Here is a 15,833-nt window from a genome sequence, read left to right on the forward strand (position 1 = left end):
TGAACTAGAAACAATGTTTAATTTATAATGTTTTATTTTGAAATGTAAGTCAATAACAATTGGCTGGAGCCAGAGCCAATGGTGAAAGTCTTTGTGCGAGGAGACCCTGCCCCATTTTGGAGGTTCTGCCCACTTTTGGAGTTCACGCCCCAATGTGGAGATCTCCGGTCTGCAGTTATATTTACTTGTACTCAAGCCCAATGGTAAGTCCTGCCATGCCAGTCAGCATTTACACGAGCAGATATACTTCCTTTTGTTGGCTATTTCCATTTCATGTTGTTGTCTGATTCACAGCTTTCTGAATTCTCAATTTCCTGTCATGCACTTCCACCTACAATTTCACTCCTGTTGTGGGCTGGAAACTTTCGTCTGTGTTGTCCTGATGGTAGAGACGAGAAAATAAACCATCGACTTTCTCAGGTTTGGTTCAAATCCAACTAGAAAAAGCGCAGTAAATCACAAACTCATAGTGCATGAAAATGATTTGTACAACCAGTTTATTGATTTTACAAATTTTTCCATTATGACAATATATGCAAAAATGGTTTTGCAAACAATAAACTAAAATGCGAAAATTTTTGGAAGATTTCCAAGCGACGTATCAAACTGTTTCTTTCATGACTGACCGTTTTTCAATCTGCTTGTTTCACATATGAGGTCAAATGGTCACAATTTTGGAACTATTTTATGACATCACAGATTTTTTATTAAATATAATGCTATTATATGTGTAAATGTGCTTAGGGTTGTAACATTGCAGTCATTCATAGGTTGTGTACTAAATTAGGGCAATTAATGCCATCCATGCAATTTGTCCACTGCAAATCTCTTTGGATTAAAGACATCTGCTTAAAGAAATAGTTCAGCCAAAAATGCAATTTTGCTGCAAATGTATTTGCCCTCAGGCCACTCGGTGTAGGCGAGTTTGTTTGTTCATGGTAACATTTGGAGAAATGTTGTGTTACATCACTCGCTCACCAATGGATGCTCTGCAGTGAATGGGTGCCGTCAGAATGAGAGTCCAAACAGCTGATAAAAACATCACAATAATCCACAAGTAATCCATACCACTCCAGTCCAGCAGTTAATGTCTTGAGAAGCCAAAAGCTGTGTTTTTTTAAGAAACAAAACCAGCAGTAAGACGTTTTAACTTAAAATAAGTTTGAACTTAAAATTAGCTTCTGGCTAAAATACGAGTCCATAATAACTCTTCCTCCAGTGAAAAAGTCTTCTCGTCTGAATCAGGAGAGAAATCTGCACAGATTAAGCACCATTTACAAGCCAAAACAGTTTAGTATATAGTATAGTATAACATGCTTCTGAACAAGAAAAGATGGATTTTGATGCGAGAGACAACAGGAGATGGACTTTTTCACTGGACTCTTTATTATGGACTCATATTTTGGCCAGAAGTAACAGTTTAAAGTTAAAAACGTTTTGACGGATTTGTTACAAATCATGCAGGTTTTGGCTTCTCATGAGGTTAACTGATGGACTGGAGTGGTGTGGATTATTGTGATGTTTTTATCCGCTGTTTGGACTCTCATTCTGACGGCACCCATTCACTGCAGAGGATCAACTGGTGAGCGATTCATGTATTGCTACATTTCTCCAAATCTGATGAAGAAACAAACTCTACATCTCAGTTGGCCTGAAGGGGAGTAAATTTTCAGCAAATTTGGGTGAACTATTCCTTTAATATTTGACAATTTATCTGCTTTCTTCTGAGAGTCAGATCTGCATGTGAAGTCTCTTGTAGATGAAACACTGACATATTAACCGTTTTGCTGACATGTTGTAGTCCCGCATCCACAGCATGTTTTGAAAACCAGAAGTAAAGGAAGGCCGTCTAGCTGACGACAGGCTTTAGCGTCTCAGCAGCGGTGTTGACAGTGAAGGCAGCGATGCTGATTTGGCGTTTGACCTCGTCCCAGGCCTTCTGCGGGTCTACTGCGTTCTCGATGTCAAACAAAGCGTCATAAATCCCTGGGAAAGACTCACCCGCATATTTATTGTGACTGCTGGGCGCAAATATGATATGCCTGGAAGAGACGAGAGAAAAAAGACAAACATGTACAAAAAAAAAAACATGTAATCAGACAGAGGTAATACTTAAACTGATCTCAAAACAGCAGAGTGGTTATTATTGTCGTAATGGAAACAAACCACTAATCTCAAGCATTAAACTTGAGTGCGTAACTCATCTGTTACAAGCAAATATGTCATATTTTTGCCTGACAAATGATACAATTAGTAAACAAAATCCCACATGTGCAGTATCGTTCAAAGATGAATAACGTATTCATTTTTGAACGATACTGCACGTGGGATTTTGTTTACTAATTGAATCATTTTGCTAATTGTTTAATAATTACATAACAGTAAAGATATTTATAATATTACAAAATATTTATTTCAAAGAAATTCTGTTGTTTTGAACTTTCTATTCATCAAAGAATTCAGAAAAATTCAAATGTATTACGTTTCTACAAAAATACGAAGCAGCAAAAACTATTTTCAACATTGATAATAATGTGCTTTATTTCTGAACGAGTTTTTATATTTTAACATTTTTGTTAAAAGTTTAGTTAATTTTGTTGCATGTTTTTGATGTTTTTTTAATGTCTATATAGTTTTTATAAATTTTTATTTCAGTTTTAGTTATTTTAGTACATCAAGTTAAAATAAATAAAAATGAAAAATTATTCTTTGGCAACTAGCTAGCTTGTTTTTTTTTTTTTTTTTTTTTTTCATTTGTATTTTTTTGAATACTTTTTATTTTATTTTTAGTAACAATTCTAGTAAAGAAATATGGTTTGTCAAGTGGTCATGAATGATTCTCTGAACTTCACAATGTCATCATGACAGTAGTGTTTACCTGTAAAATGGTCTTCCAGGCAAACCCAGCGGATCAGTGAAAGCTCTCTCTAAATACATCAGCTGATCATTTACCATCCGCACGGCCAGAGCACTGACAGACAGATGCAGATAAGACAACAGCTGTTAGAAACCGGCATCATGTGCAATGAGACGTGACAAGAGCACATGTCATCAGCACTATAATACAATTCCAAACCTACGACAAAAAACATTTGTTTGAAAACCTAGTCATTTTGTCATTCGTACTTAGAGGTGTCGAGCTGATCGAGACGCTGATGAAAGTCTCGTGCCGCGACCGTGAAGTTCTCAACAGCAGAGAAGAGAGAATCTAGAACATAAACCATAAAGAAAGATGCTGACTGACAGGAAACAAGAAACATCAAGAGCTTTCATCAAATGAGCTGCATCCCAGTTCTCATACTCTTAAAAACAAAGCTTCTTGATTGGCATCTATGGTTCCACAAAGAACCTTTAACATCCACGGAACCTAGAACAAAAGGTTCTTTATACTGGAAAAAGGTTATTTAGAATATTCCAAAAAATATGGTGTTCTTTGGGAAACCTGAAATGTTTCTTCTACTGAATCACTCCCTTTTGAAATCGTTATTGTAAAGAGTGTATGGCACACTATTTTTATGTGAACATACTACATCTATGAGTACCGAATGAGACGCTGTACTGCTCCATGGCAGCAGGATGCTTCAGTGCCAGCTGGTAAATGCTGTTGGCGTATTTGGTGAGCGACATGGCATATTCCACACAGTCCAGAGGTAAGACCGGAGAATCGGCCAGACTGAAGATCAGTCCTCCCCGAACACGGGCCACGGCCTCCAGCCGGCGGAAACTCGGGTCGTAGAATCGCTCCACGATCTCGTAGGTCTCATACACGCTGTGGTACACGGGGTAACTGCTGTAGCGCTCGGTTTTCTGGAGAAGGAGGTTGGGAAACTAACTTTAAAAGCTAAGTGTGTAACTAAGGTTTTTACTATGCATAGATGCTTAAGTTTAAAACAGCGTCGCACACAAATACACTCACTCGGTTTTTGGTGTATCTCGCTCTTCCAGATGCAATGCCTAATCTGATGAAATACGCTTCAAAATCACTGCCAGAGCCCAGTTTACTAATCCTACAGAGAAAACACACACACACACACACAGACACGTTTGCTTGACAAGTCATGCATCTCTAGTCAGTCAGATGTTCTTATAGATGATTATAATCATCATCATCCTCTTCATTACCATGGTGCATCTCTTTCTGTGGAGTTGTCTCGTTTGTGCCAGCTCTGATATAAAGTCATGCCCTCCTCCCCCTCCTCTGGACTCGAAACCTTCAGAAACACACTATTAACATCACTTGCATTTATATAGATAGATAGATAGATAGACTGAATCTCACCTTCTTGGTGATGTCATAAACCAGAGTGTGTAGGGAGGGAGTGCAGTCGACTCTCAGTGTGTACATACCTGCGCACACACACACACACACACACACAGTATCAGAATGAGTCTGTTGAATACTTGCAGATGAGATCAGCACTGCTTTTACAGCACAGAAATACTCGTAATGAATAGTGTGTGTGTGTGTGTGTGTGTCTGACCCTCAATAGCAGAGTCTGCATTGATGTAAGCCACGGCTCGCTCCTGCAGGACTCTGGCGTGATCCTGCAAACACACACGAGAGCAACTACACGTTGAGGTACTGATTACAGATACACAATTTATTCATTCATTCAGTCATTCCTTTATTTAATGATTCATTGATTTAGTTAAATAAGCATTTTTGTTCACTCATTTTGTGGTTAATTCATTTGTTTATTTATTGGTCATTAATGTATTCATTCAATCGTTCATTCATGCATTTTTTAAAATTCATTCAATCAATGATTTATTTCTTCATTAATGCATTTTTAGTTAATTCAATTAATGAATCATGCATTCATTCAGCCATTAATTTAATCAATAATTCATTTGTTTCTTATCTGTCATTAATTTGCTCATTCAGTCATGCACTTCTTTGTTCATTGATGCATTCATTCAGTCATTCAAGTGTTTTTAATGCATTTTTTAATTAATTCCTTCATCACTGCATTTTTATTTCATTCAATGAATCATTCATCCATTCAAGCATTTTTTCACTAATTCAATCAATGATCCATTCATTCATTCAGTGGTTCATTCTGTTCATTCAAAGATTAATTGATTCTTTTGTTCAATCAAGAGTTCATTTTCGCATTCAACTGTTCATTCATTTCTTCATTTTCTTCATTCAGTGTCGTCTATTACATTTGTTAATTTATCTGTAATTTGTTCATTCAGTCAAGCATTCATTCATTTGTTCAGTGATTCATTCATTCATTTTTTTCATTCACTCAATCAATGACTCACTGATTCATTCCTTCCTTTGTTCATTTTCTGTGCACTCATTCGATCAACAGTTAATTCATTGATTCATTAATGCATTCAAACATTTCTTTGATTGTATTTATTTCTTCTTTCATTCATTCATTCGTACCTCTGCCCATTCTGTGGATCCCAGCAGACCAAACTCTTCTGCGTCCCAACTGGCAAAGATCAGCGTTCTCCTCGGCCTCCAACCTAAAACACACACAGAGAATGATTGTTTTAATTCAAAACAAAGTGGCACTGTTACGCATGGATTTAGACGACACGCACCTTTCTTCATGAGCTTCCCAGCCGCTCTCACGCTCTCGTGCACCACAGCAGCTCCTGACACGGGATCGATCCCTCCGAACACCCAAGCGTCACGATGGCCGCCCAGAATCACGTACCTGTCTGATCACACAGAACAAAATAAACCCTCACAAACAGAGTAATACAACTCTAAAAACTACACTAAACAACTCCAAAAGAAAACTAGATAGGCAGATGTCACCTGGCTCCACCGCTCCTCTGATCCAGCCAATCACGTTGTAGATACGGGTCACCTGATTATTGGTGTGGATGTTCATACGCACTTTACTAAAATTTCACAAAGACAAAATTCAATAAGGAATCAGTACTTTCTAGTCTTTTACTTTACACTGCATGCATGCATGGATGGATAAAAGCATCTGCCAAATGCATTTATGTAAATACAGCCTTCATTTACAGCCTGCTAAATGCGTGTGTGTGATTAGCTTCCCAAACACAAGGCCTTTGTATCAAACTGGACGACCTCCAGAGTTCATTACAGAACAACAAAAGAGCCACAGATGTGTGTGTGTTTTGTGTGCTGTGCTTTTTCAGAACGCTGAGTGCACAAACCTCTCAGTCCTGCTGACATCACGCATAAAAATGAGTAAACCATTACCAGAAGTGCACGAATATGCGTGTGTAAGCTGATTATGTATTGTGTAAAGTTGAAGTAATGCTTCATGACAGTAGGATCACAGGTTTTGGGGTTAAAGGTCAGGATTGGACTGTGTTTAATGTTCAGACTGAGGTTTTGACTTTGGTTTAGAATGATCTGACTGAACATGAAATCACTGTTTACACCTTTAATAAACGCCCATGGTATGATCCACCCGAGCACATCATTCAAAAGAAAATGATTTCGTAATCTTAAATAGAAATGTAGTTAACTTTTGTAATCATATCCCATATCAATTAATTTTACCACTAAATATTCTCGTTTACGGCAAGACACCACAGGGGAACAGATAATGATTTTGACTAATAGATATCACCATATTCACATACACCATATTTAAATATGATAATGAGACAATATCTAATTAAATATGCAATATTTGAATCAGTTTCAAGAATAGAAATCCGAACATTGGAAGAAGCCACGTTCAAAATTCTTGTCATTTTCTCTTTTTTTGACATATTAATGGTTTTTACAAAGGATTTCTCTTTTTTTATCACCCTATGCATGATATGTATTGTATTTTAAATCTGCAGACGCAAATAGACAAAGTACATTAAAATAAACACTTAAATGTGTATTTTGTATTCTTTCCACTAGTCTGAAAGACGACTTGTTATGGAAGCAAAATTAACCAGTGCATGCCTGCAGTGTGTTGCCTTAAAAGATCAAATAGAGGTTTTATTGTGGATTTGCAGAAGTGTCTGTCAGGAAAAGTCTCATACTTCTGATTTAAACCGTCCATGAATCCCGGTCCGATTCTGTACGAGATGTTCAGGGCGCCTTTCCAGTTATCCGGTGGAAGAGGTCCTCCCATATGCCTACATGAAGAGACATTGTATAATTATATTATCTGGCCAATATGATTAGAACACTAGTATTTTCAGCAGCTAAAAATGGTTTTAAGTCAGTTATTTCTATCTTTTGCTGTAGTGTGTCAGTAGGAAATATCAGTTCACATTTCCAAACCTTCATCTTGCCAGTAATTGTAATAATCCAGTGCTGCACACAGAGATCTGATCTGATCATCATCAGTCGGTCTGGAATGACATGAAGAAACAGAACAAACTGAGACAGACTCAATCCAGAAGAACTGATGCTTCAAGAGACCTACCTGCAAAGCTACAGTACTGTTGAAAGTTTTAGGCACTTGTGAAAAAATGCTGTAAAATGAGGATGCTGTCAAAAATAATGTCATAGATAGATTTTCTTTATCAATTAACTTCTATTAACTAAATTAAATCAACATTTGGTGTGAGCATCCTTCGCGTTTAAAGCATCTTTTGCCCTCGGTGCACTTGAGCAGAGTTTTTCATGTAGCTTTGCAGGTAGCTTTCTTGAAGCGTCTTGGAGATGTTGCCACAGTTCTTCTGGATTGAGACCGTCTCAGTTTGTTCTGTTTCTTCATCCAGACAGACTGGTGATGATCAGATCAGATCTCTGTGTGGAGCACTGGCTGCTGTCAGACTCCTTGTGCAAACAAAAATCTCACTGGATTATTACAATTAATGGAAAAATTAATGCTTGGAAATGTAAACTGAAATTTCCTCCTGACACACTACAGCAAAAGATAGAAATAACTGACTTAAAACCATTTTTTATCTGCTGAAAATACTAGTGTTCTAATCATTTTGGCCACCACTGTATAATCATACATATTTCAGGAGAACTAAGAAACAGACTGTAGATGATAATGCAATTTTACGTTCAAATTTCCAATATTTTTTATAATTTAAAAATATTGTTATTTTGAATAATAATGCATGCATCACATACTGATGAATATGTATTATTATTCAAAATTATAAAATAAAAAAAGTTTTTGTTTCTTTATAATATTTAAATATATAAAGAAACATACTATTGCAATAATACTACTGCTCTGTTAAATAAAATAAAAATAGTATTTTTGTAATAATAATAATATTTATGGCTGTCTTATTTTCTATTTGTTTGAGTTGGACTCAAATGTTTTTAGCAGTGGCCGACCCACTGTAGCAGGTGAACCGCATCATGATATCCGATGGGATGCACTGGAATCTTGGGAAGCCCCACTGCGTCCTCCAGACTCGATCTGTAGGTGTATTCTACAAGACATTGACGATTCACAGTGATCAAGAGAGTCATTTCATTGAGAATCTCATTTCATTAAATTGCACCCGCTCACCAATGGATGCTCTGCAGCGAATGGGTGCCGTCAGAATGAGAGTCCAAACAGCTGATAAAAACATCACAATAATCCAGTCCAAACGGTTCATAATAAATAAAATCGCTTCCTTCAGTGAAAAAGGAATCTCCTGTTGAATATGTTTGTGTTAAAATCCACAAATATATTTGTTTAGGACTGTTTTGGCTTGTAAACGGTGCTTGATTTGTGCAGATGTCTCCCCTGAATCAGACGAGATGGCTTTTTCACTGAAGAAAGCAATATTATGGATAGAGGTCTTTTAGGCTGAAGCAATGATTTGAAGTTAAAAACGTCTTAACTGATGGACTGGAGTGGTGTGGATTACTTGTGGATTATTGTGATGTTTTTTATCCAGGAATTTAATCATTTTCTACATTACTCATACAACCAGTTGAGAATCTTTCTGTGGCACAAACACAGACCTTTGGCCGGGTACCCTGGTGTGAGTGGGTCTCCCGCCCCGTTCAGATTCAGCACGTTTCCTCTCTGAGCGCCTCCTCCTGGCAGGTTCCAGCCGTTGGGATACGGCTCCACGCCATCAGCACAGTAATCCGCAGGGTCCGAGAACAGCACGATCCCTTTAGCTCCCACTAACATCGCATTCTTCACCTGCAAACTAGTTCACTCAAATATCGTTCCGAGCCCACAGTATTTTCTTTCGTATGTGAAACATAAAACAACACATCCAAACCTCACCTTGTTCCCACGGAAGATTTTGCCGTATCTAGCGATGATGATTTTTCCTGAACAGTTTATTCCCAACTCTCTCTCCAGCTTAAAGAAATCCTCCGTCCGGCCGTAATTAACATAAACCAGCTCATCCTACAGTTCACAAACAGGTTCATTTTACTTCTGTAAAGTTAAAGTATGATACTGTCCAAGGTTTGCGGTCTGTAATATTTTTTTTGATGTTTTAGAAAAAAGACTTATGCTCAGAAATGCAGTAAAATCAGTAAATATTACTACCATTTAAAATAGCTGTTTTCTATGCGAATATATTGTAAAATGTAATTTATTCCTGTGATCAAAGCTGAATTTTCAGCATCATTACTCCAGTCTTCAGTGTCGCACGATCCTTCAGAAATCTTTCGGATTAATATCAACATTGAAAACAGTTGTGCTGCTTCATATTTTTGTGGAAATGTGAAATTTTATTTTTAAGGATTGCTTGAGGAATAGAAAAGTCAAAAGAACAGCATTTATTTGAAATAGAAATCTTTTGTAACATTCTAAACGTCTTTAATGCATAAATTTAATGCATCCTTGCTGAATAGAAGTATGAATTTCTTTGAAACTTTTGAATAGCAGTATAAATTATAAATTTGATTTAACATTATGAAGACAACGCTATATTTTCAACAAGATACACTGATTAATCAAGCACAATAAGACCAGCGTCATGCATTGAGACAATGAACAGGTTTGGTTTTGATTTAATGTTGACTGTATTTTCCTATTCATGCATCACCTCTGGTTGTCCTTTCGCAGAGAAAGCACTATAAGGAGGGACGATATCGGTAACATCTTCATAACCTTCAGGGACCGGCTCAGCCAGAGAGGTGTTAAAGATCTGAGAGAGGGAAAGTGACATGTTGAACTCTATTATTTATTGGATTATGCACCGCAATCACGATAAAACATCCACAGATACAGTCATGGACTTTAACCCGTCACCATGACAACCAAGCTGGAGTCGTTAATCGCAGCCTCACTGGTGACAAGATAAATGGCCTTACTATCACACACAGACACACACCAAATCATCTGACGTCATGAGAGAAAGAACAGTCTCACACTCTACAGGTTCAGTTTGGAACCCACTTCATGATCTAGAACTATTTTGGGCTGTTTAAGGGTCTGGAGTTGATTTGGGGATTAAATAAAACAGTCACATTAAATGTTCTTCAGATCATTGTTTTGGTTTCTTGAAAGCACATAAAGTACATAAATGGTTTTCTACAGAACTAAATAAAGAACTGAATATAAAGTCGGTTCTTTGCGGAACTTAAAAAGGTTATAATATGACAAAATGAGGTCTTTTAGTTCTAAAAATTCTATTTGAAAGAATTTTAAATATTAAAATTTTTTAAAAATTGAATTTAGTTCTAAAAGAGTGCAGATGTGTCTGGTCTGAAGAAGTGCATGTGGGCTTGCAACCTAAGCACACTTCATAGTATAAGGAAACTTTAAGTAAGCAAACTACTGGTTGACTGATATGGGTGTTGCAATGTCTGTTGCAACATCTAGAAGGAGGGGTGTCCTTTACAAGAACAGTTCAAATTAACACTTCATTTACATGTCATGCAATATCACTGATCGATCCTGAAAGTGTATATCCAAAAAGACGGCTTGTTTGTGTGTGTTTGGGTTCTGGTTGTGAGTATGTACCTCATTGCCCAGGTGGTCCACTATGGAGATGTAATTGGGGTTTGTTTTATTTGGGTATGACAGCAGCACGTCGTACGGCACTAGCTCCACTGAGTCCAGCCCAAACTCCATCCACTCGGCCCGGATCTGCTTTGCCAGATCCAGATTCTGCTGCGATCCAGCCAGGTGGGGCAGCCTTGTCAACTTCCTGTTTAGATGACAAACGTGAATTACGAGAGACATAATCTAGATATTAAAATCAACTCTATATAGAGAGGACAACTAGGTTAGCAGTAAACTTAACTTAATGGGATAGTTTATCCAAAAATGAAAATTTGCTGAAAATTAACTCACCCTCAGGCCATCCAGGTTTGTTTGATTCTTCATCAGAGCAGACTTGGAGAAATTTAGCATTAAATTGCACTCGCTCAGCAATGGATGCTCTGCAGTGAATGGGTGCCGTCAAAATGAGAGTCCAAACAGCTGATAAAAACATCACAATAATCCAGTCCAAACTGTTCATAATCCATAATAACGCTTCCTTCAGTGAAAAAGTCCATCTCCTGTTGTCCTCTCACATCAAAAATCCACATATTTGTTTAGGACTTGTAAATGGTGCTTGACTTGTGCATATTTTCCCCCTGATTCAGATGAGATGGCTTTTCACTAGAGAAAGCAATATTATGGATAGAGTACCCATAATGATTTGAAGTTAAAAACATCTTAATTGATAGACTGGGATTATTATTTGTGGATTATTGTGAGTTTTTTTATCAGCTGTTTGGACTCTCATTCTGACGGCACCCATTCACTGCAGAGGATCCATTGGTGAGCAAGTGATGCAATTCTACATTTCTCCAAATATGTTCTGATGAAGAAACTCATCTACATCTTGGATGGCCTGAGGATAAGTAAATATTTAGTAAATGTTCATTTTTGGCTGAACTATTCCTTTAATGATATTATTCAATAACATCAGGACTAGTTTATTTAGGGCATGTGGACAGACAGGCATCATTTTCCCACCTGAGGTGGTGTTTAATATTCTCTGCCTGCATCTCATCCAGAAAGTCATGCAGGAAGCTTTTTGATGCATGTCCGTGATTGACAGTAGTAGGCCGAGCAAACCAACCTGAGAACAGCAGTTACGAGAAACAGACACCTGTTACACCAAATATTAACGAAACATCTGCACAGGAGGAAAGATAATGTAGTAATTGCCTAAAAGTGTCAGTAAAAAATCCAGTATCACAAATGCAATAGAGTATTTTTGAAAGCAACAATAAACACAAAAAGTGATCAAAACATTTAGGTTCCCACACATTTTAAGTGAATTTCCATGACTTTGTCCACGCAAATTTGGTTGAGCAATATTTTGCATTCTATGCAATATTTAAGTCAAACATTAATAGAAAAAAATGACATTGCCATAGTAAATTTCCAGCACTTTTAATGATTATACAATGTTACAATTCTCTATTTCCAGATTTTCCATAATTGTGTAACACAAGAGCATCTCTTCTTCAAGATTGTGAACAATTATTTCCAAAATAAAAATGCGTTTAAACACTTGATCTATTAGAAGTGAATGGGGTCTCTGTCTCAGTATAGTCACATCTGCCCTAAAGGCGTGAGACCAAAGGTATCAAACACCTGAACTAGTTTTATGATGAATCTAAAGGGTCCCAGTATGTAACTTTGTTTTAGTGCTATCTTCATATAGCTAATTATGCGCAGTGGGCAGTCTAAAACAACTTGACTCTGCATTAATCACGACAGGCATTGCAGATAATTATATACATACTTCTATAAAAGTAGAAAAACTCACCAATAATAAAGCCAATAAAGAAGAAAGCCGTAATAACCGTTAACCGGCAGAGCCAGCTGATTATTTTATCCTCAGATGCCATTTGAATAAGCGTTGGAAGTTGGAGAGCTAGTAGATCTAGGAGGAGTGCGTGAGAGATGTAGGCGGGTCTTGGTTGGCTTGGGTTGTTCATTAGTTCATTGCAGCGAATCGGTTCGTTTGAGTGAAAACGATTCACCAATTCGCTTGATTTATCAAGCAAAATAAAAGTTGCCGTGCGGCATTTTACGCGTTTCTTCTAATATTTGGTTTTCACCGCCGCTGAAAACAAACTACTTAAACTAGTTTAAGAAGCCAAACCCAGGTTAACCGGTTTGTTCTCCCAAACTGACCAGCTGAAAAGGTGCCAAAACCCCTCTAAGCTATCAAATCACCCGGACCATTTGAAACCAGTTTGGTGAGCAGACCACTTAAAGTCACCAAAAAAAAAAAAAACCCTAAACCTAACCTAAAAAACGCATTCTGTCTAATTGGGGCTTTAGGCTGGATGGTGGTTGTCGTTTTCAGTAGACACGTCTATTTGTCATTATTGTTTTAGAGTCCCAGGGCTGTCCAAACTCGGTCCTGGAGGGCCGGTGTCCTGAAGAGTTTAGCTCCAACCCTAATTAAACACACCTGAAGCAGCTAATCAAGCTCTTACTCGGTATACTAGAAACTTGAAGGCAGGTGTGTTGAGGCAAGTTGGAGCTAAACTCTGCAGGACACCGGCCCTCCAGGACTGAGTTTGGACACCCCTGTTTTACAGAGTACATTTTTGTGTAATTTCCAAAACATGGCCGAACACATACCTGTACTAGTCTAAAAGCTGCTGTTAAAGAGTGACTTGTAAATACTTACATTTACATTTAATCATTTAGCAGGTGCTTTTATCCAAACAGTCATTCTTGAGAAGTGGGACAAAACAGAGTGCAAAATTGAACAAATAAAACCTTGTACTCAGACAAATGAAACTACATTTATGTATCTTATATGTACTAAGCTACTGAGCTATGCTTTGATACAACCTCCCAACTTTTCTCTTTTTTAACAAAATGTGCTTTTTTTTTTACCTTGGACTGTGTAATATAATTTCAGCTTTATCTTTAACAGCATTCAAGATGATTTTAACATTACAAAACACATTCTGGTGTTAGCAGACAGATTACACTTTCACATGTGACCAACAATTCTACAACAAATATCAAATATCAATGAAATATTATCAAAATATTCAACTGACGGAGGTGACGAAAACCTGAATTTGTAATAATTTTAACTATCAAATACATTGAATCAGTCAATTACTGTATTAAAACAAACAGTATGTTATTGTTTATAAAGCGCATACAGTCACATTTAAGTATTCTGATATATCATTGGAACACAAAATCATATGGTGGTGACATCTGACGGTGTTGACAAATTTGGCATTTCTTTCACAAAACCGATGGAGTTCATGTGGTAGCCATTTTATTTTTTTTCTGTTGATGCTAGATGCTAATGGAACCTGCTTCAGGAGAATACAATTATCTAAATATTTCAAATCATTTCCTCAGAAATTGGAAGATGGTGTTGACATATCATGGCTGTGACACAGGAAACATTAACATTAGGATTTAAAATATTCTAAAACTAAAACTTAGCAGAGCCTGTCTGACACTGCTGTACTCTGCAGAGGTGAACTGTGGCGAGGGGGTCCTTTAGAGTGACAGCTGCCCCTGATATTCCCTGATTTTATTACATTTTATTGAATGTCTGACGGTGTTGACAAAAAGTGGGGACGCAACTTTAAAATCTTATGAAACATGCATGTGTCATTAAAAAAACCCTTGCTTTGATAGGAGATATTATTAAGTGTTGCTTTTGATCAAACAAGCTCTTTTTCATTATTAAAATGTTTTTAATCCATTTTATTGCATATGCATGATTGAACCCTTACACACTGTTTTAGTTGTAGCGAGAGGACATTAAGAGACACAGATTTGGCATAATAATGAGAAAATTAAATTGAAGGTGATAATTGTGTTAAATACATTCTACTATTAATCCCTCATGACATTTAAAATTGAAAATATTTGTATTTTTAAACCTAATAGCAGTTACCCTTGCTGGACCTGTTTTGTCCCACGTCTCAAGAATGACTGCAAAGCGACTTACAAATAAGGACAATGGAAGCAATCAAAATCAACAAAAGAGCAATGATATGCAAGTGCTATAACAAGTCTCTGTTAGCTCAACGCAGTACACCTAGCAAGGTTTTTTTAAATTAGGCCTATATAATAAATAAAAATAAAACAGATAGAATAGAAAAAGAATAGAGCAAGCTATTGTTAGAGGCCTTTTTTGCTTTTGTTACAGTTTTTCTCAGTCGCTTTGGTGCATTTCTCACATCACTATTTACATTTGCACAACAGTTAGTTCAAACTCCACAACATTTAGTCATTTGTGCACATCATAGTAGCAGTTTCTCATTCCTTCGAACAAATTGCAAATGCTTTTGGACATGCATCAATTGCTTTCATACAACTCTCTGCTGTTTTATAACATTATCATTTGCTTATGTCATGTCAGTCAAAATTAGCTATACTTGTGAATGCTGAATAGTCATTCCATATAAAACTATAAAACTACATTTCATTGCTTGAGTCATTACATACAAAAATGTTGAACTAGTTGTCAAAATCTGTCAAGCAAATTTAAAAATTTAAAGTAAATCTTTTTTTTCCTGAAAATGTCTCCTAAATTGAACAATTTCTCTCAGGTGAATCTCAACTTTCACTGATGAGAAGGGGTGTGTGAAGCATTAGTTGCAACCAATGATAAGCCACTTCTCTACAATCACTGTCAGAGCTGAATCCCATAAACCCCCACTTTACAAGCATATATGAACCAAGCAGGACATAGTGTGTACCATTTCTACAATACTGTGACACAGAAATGGAAGGTCAGCCTCGTGGAAGAGGGGTGAGGGTGCAGGGAGGAAGGGGACAAAACAGGGGAAGAGGAAGAAGAGGCCAAGTACATAGGCGGATCCCTGATGAAATCAGGGCTACAATTGTGGATCATGTTGTCAATAACGGCCTCACAATGGCTGAGGCTGGTCGAAGGGTGCAGCCAAATGTTGGGAGAACCACTGTAAATTCAATTATTCAAACATTTCGTCGGGAGAACAGGTGTGT

At 37.1% G+C, this 15,833-nt stretch overlaps 1 protein-coding gene across 3 annotated transcripts; it reads right to left on the reverse strand.

Annotated features, from left to right (window-relative positions):
• Positions 1 to 1,262: 1,262 nt before the first annotated feature.
• Positions 1,263 to 13,257, reverse strand: LOC107560856 (putative N-acetylated-alpha-linked acidic dipeptidase). 3 transcript variants are annotated; one of them, XR_001605772.1, is made up of 20 exons: positions 12,637 to 13,257; positions 11,835 to 11,940; positions 10,830 to 11,016; positions 9,910 to 10,011; positions 9,138 to 9,263; positions 8,864 to 9,050; positions 8,247 to 8,340; positions 6,979 to 7,074; positions 5,777 to 5,862; positions 5,557 to 5,676; positions 5,396 to 5,478; positions 4,482 to 4,545; positions 4,280 to 4,347; positions 4,123 to 4,211; positions 3,917 to 4,007; positions 3,543 to 3,807; positions 3,127 to 3,208; positions 2,879 to 2,971; positions 1,781 to 2,042; positions 1,263 to 1,617 (listed from the first exon to the last, which is right to left on the reverse strand). XR_001605772.1 is itself a non-coding variant. In XM_016245129.1 (19 exons), the coding sequence occupies exons 1-19, from the start codon at positions 12,806 to 12,808 to the stop codon at positions 1,850 to 1,852; spliced, it is 2,304 nt and encodes a 767-aa protein (XP_016100615.1). In that variant the 5' UTR covers positions 12,809 to 13,257; the 3' UTR covers positions 1,263 to 1,849. The 3 variants fall into 3 exon arrangements, 1 of the variants encoding a protein (XP_016100615.1); XR_001605771.1 differs by having other exon boundaries at positions 1,773 to 2,042; XM_016245129.1 differs by having other exon boundaries at positions 1,263 to 2,042.
• Between the last annotated feature and the right edge of the window lie 2,576 nt (positions 13,258 to 15,833).

Source organism: Sinocyclocheilus grahami, unplaced genomic scaffold, assembly GCF_001515645.1.
Source record: "Sinocyclocheilus grahami isolate Dianchi unplaced genomic scaffold, SAMN03320097.WGS_v1.1 scaffold746.1, whole genome shotgun sequence".
Classification (NCBI taxonomy): Eukaryota; Metazoa; Chordata; class Actinopteri; order Cypriniformes; family Cyprinidae; genus Sinocyclocheilus; species Sinocyclocheilus grahami.

Bases quoted from the DNA above. Each gene is read 5' to 3' on its own strand.
- LOC107560856 (XM_016245129.1), bottom strand. From the start codon at position 12,808: ATGAACAACCCAAGCCAACCAAGACCCGCCTACATCTCTCACGCACTC. The intron at 5,863-6,978 runs GTATGAGACTTT...GTGAAATTTTAG, and splicing joins ATGGACGGTTTAAATCAGAA to TAAAGTGCGTATGAACATCC. The intron at 4,212-4,279 runs GTGAGATTCAGT...GTGTTTCTGAAG, and splicing joins TTTATGACATCACCAAGAAG to GTTTCGAGTCCAGAGGAGGG.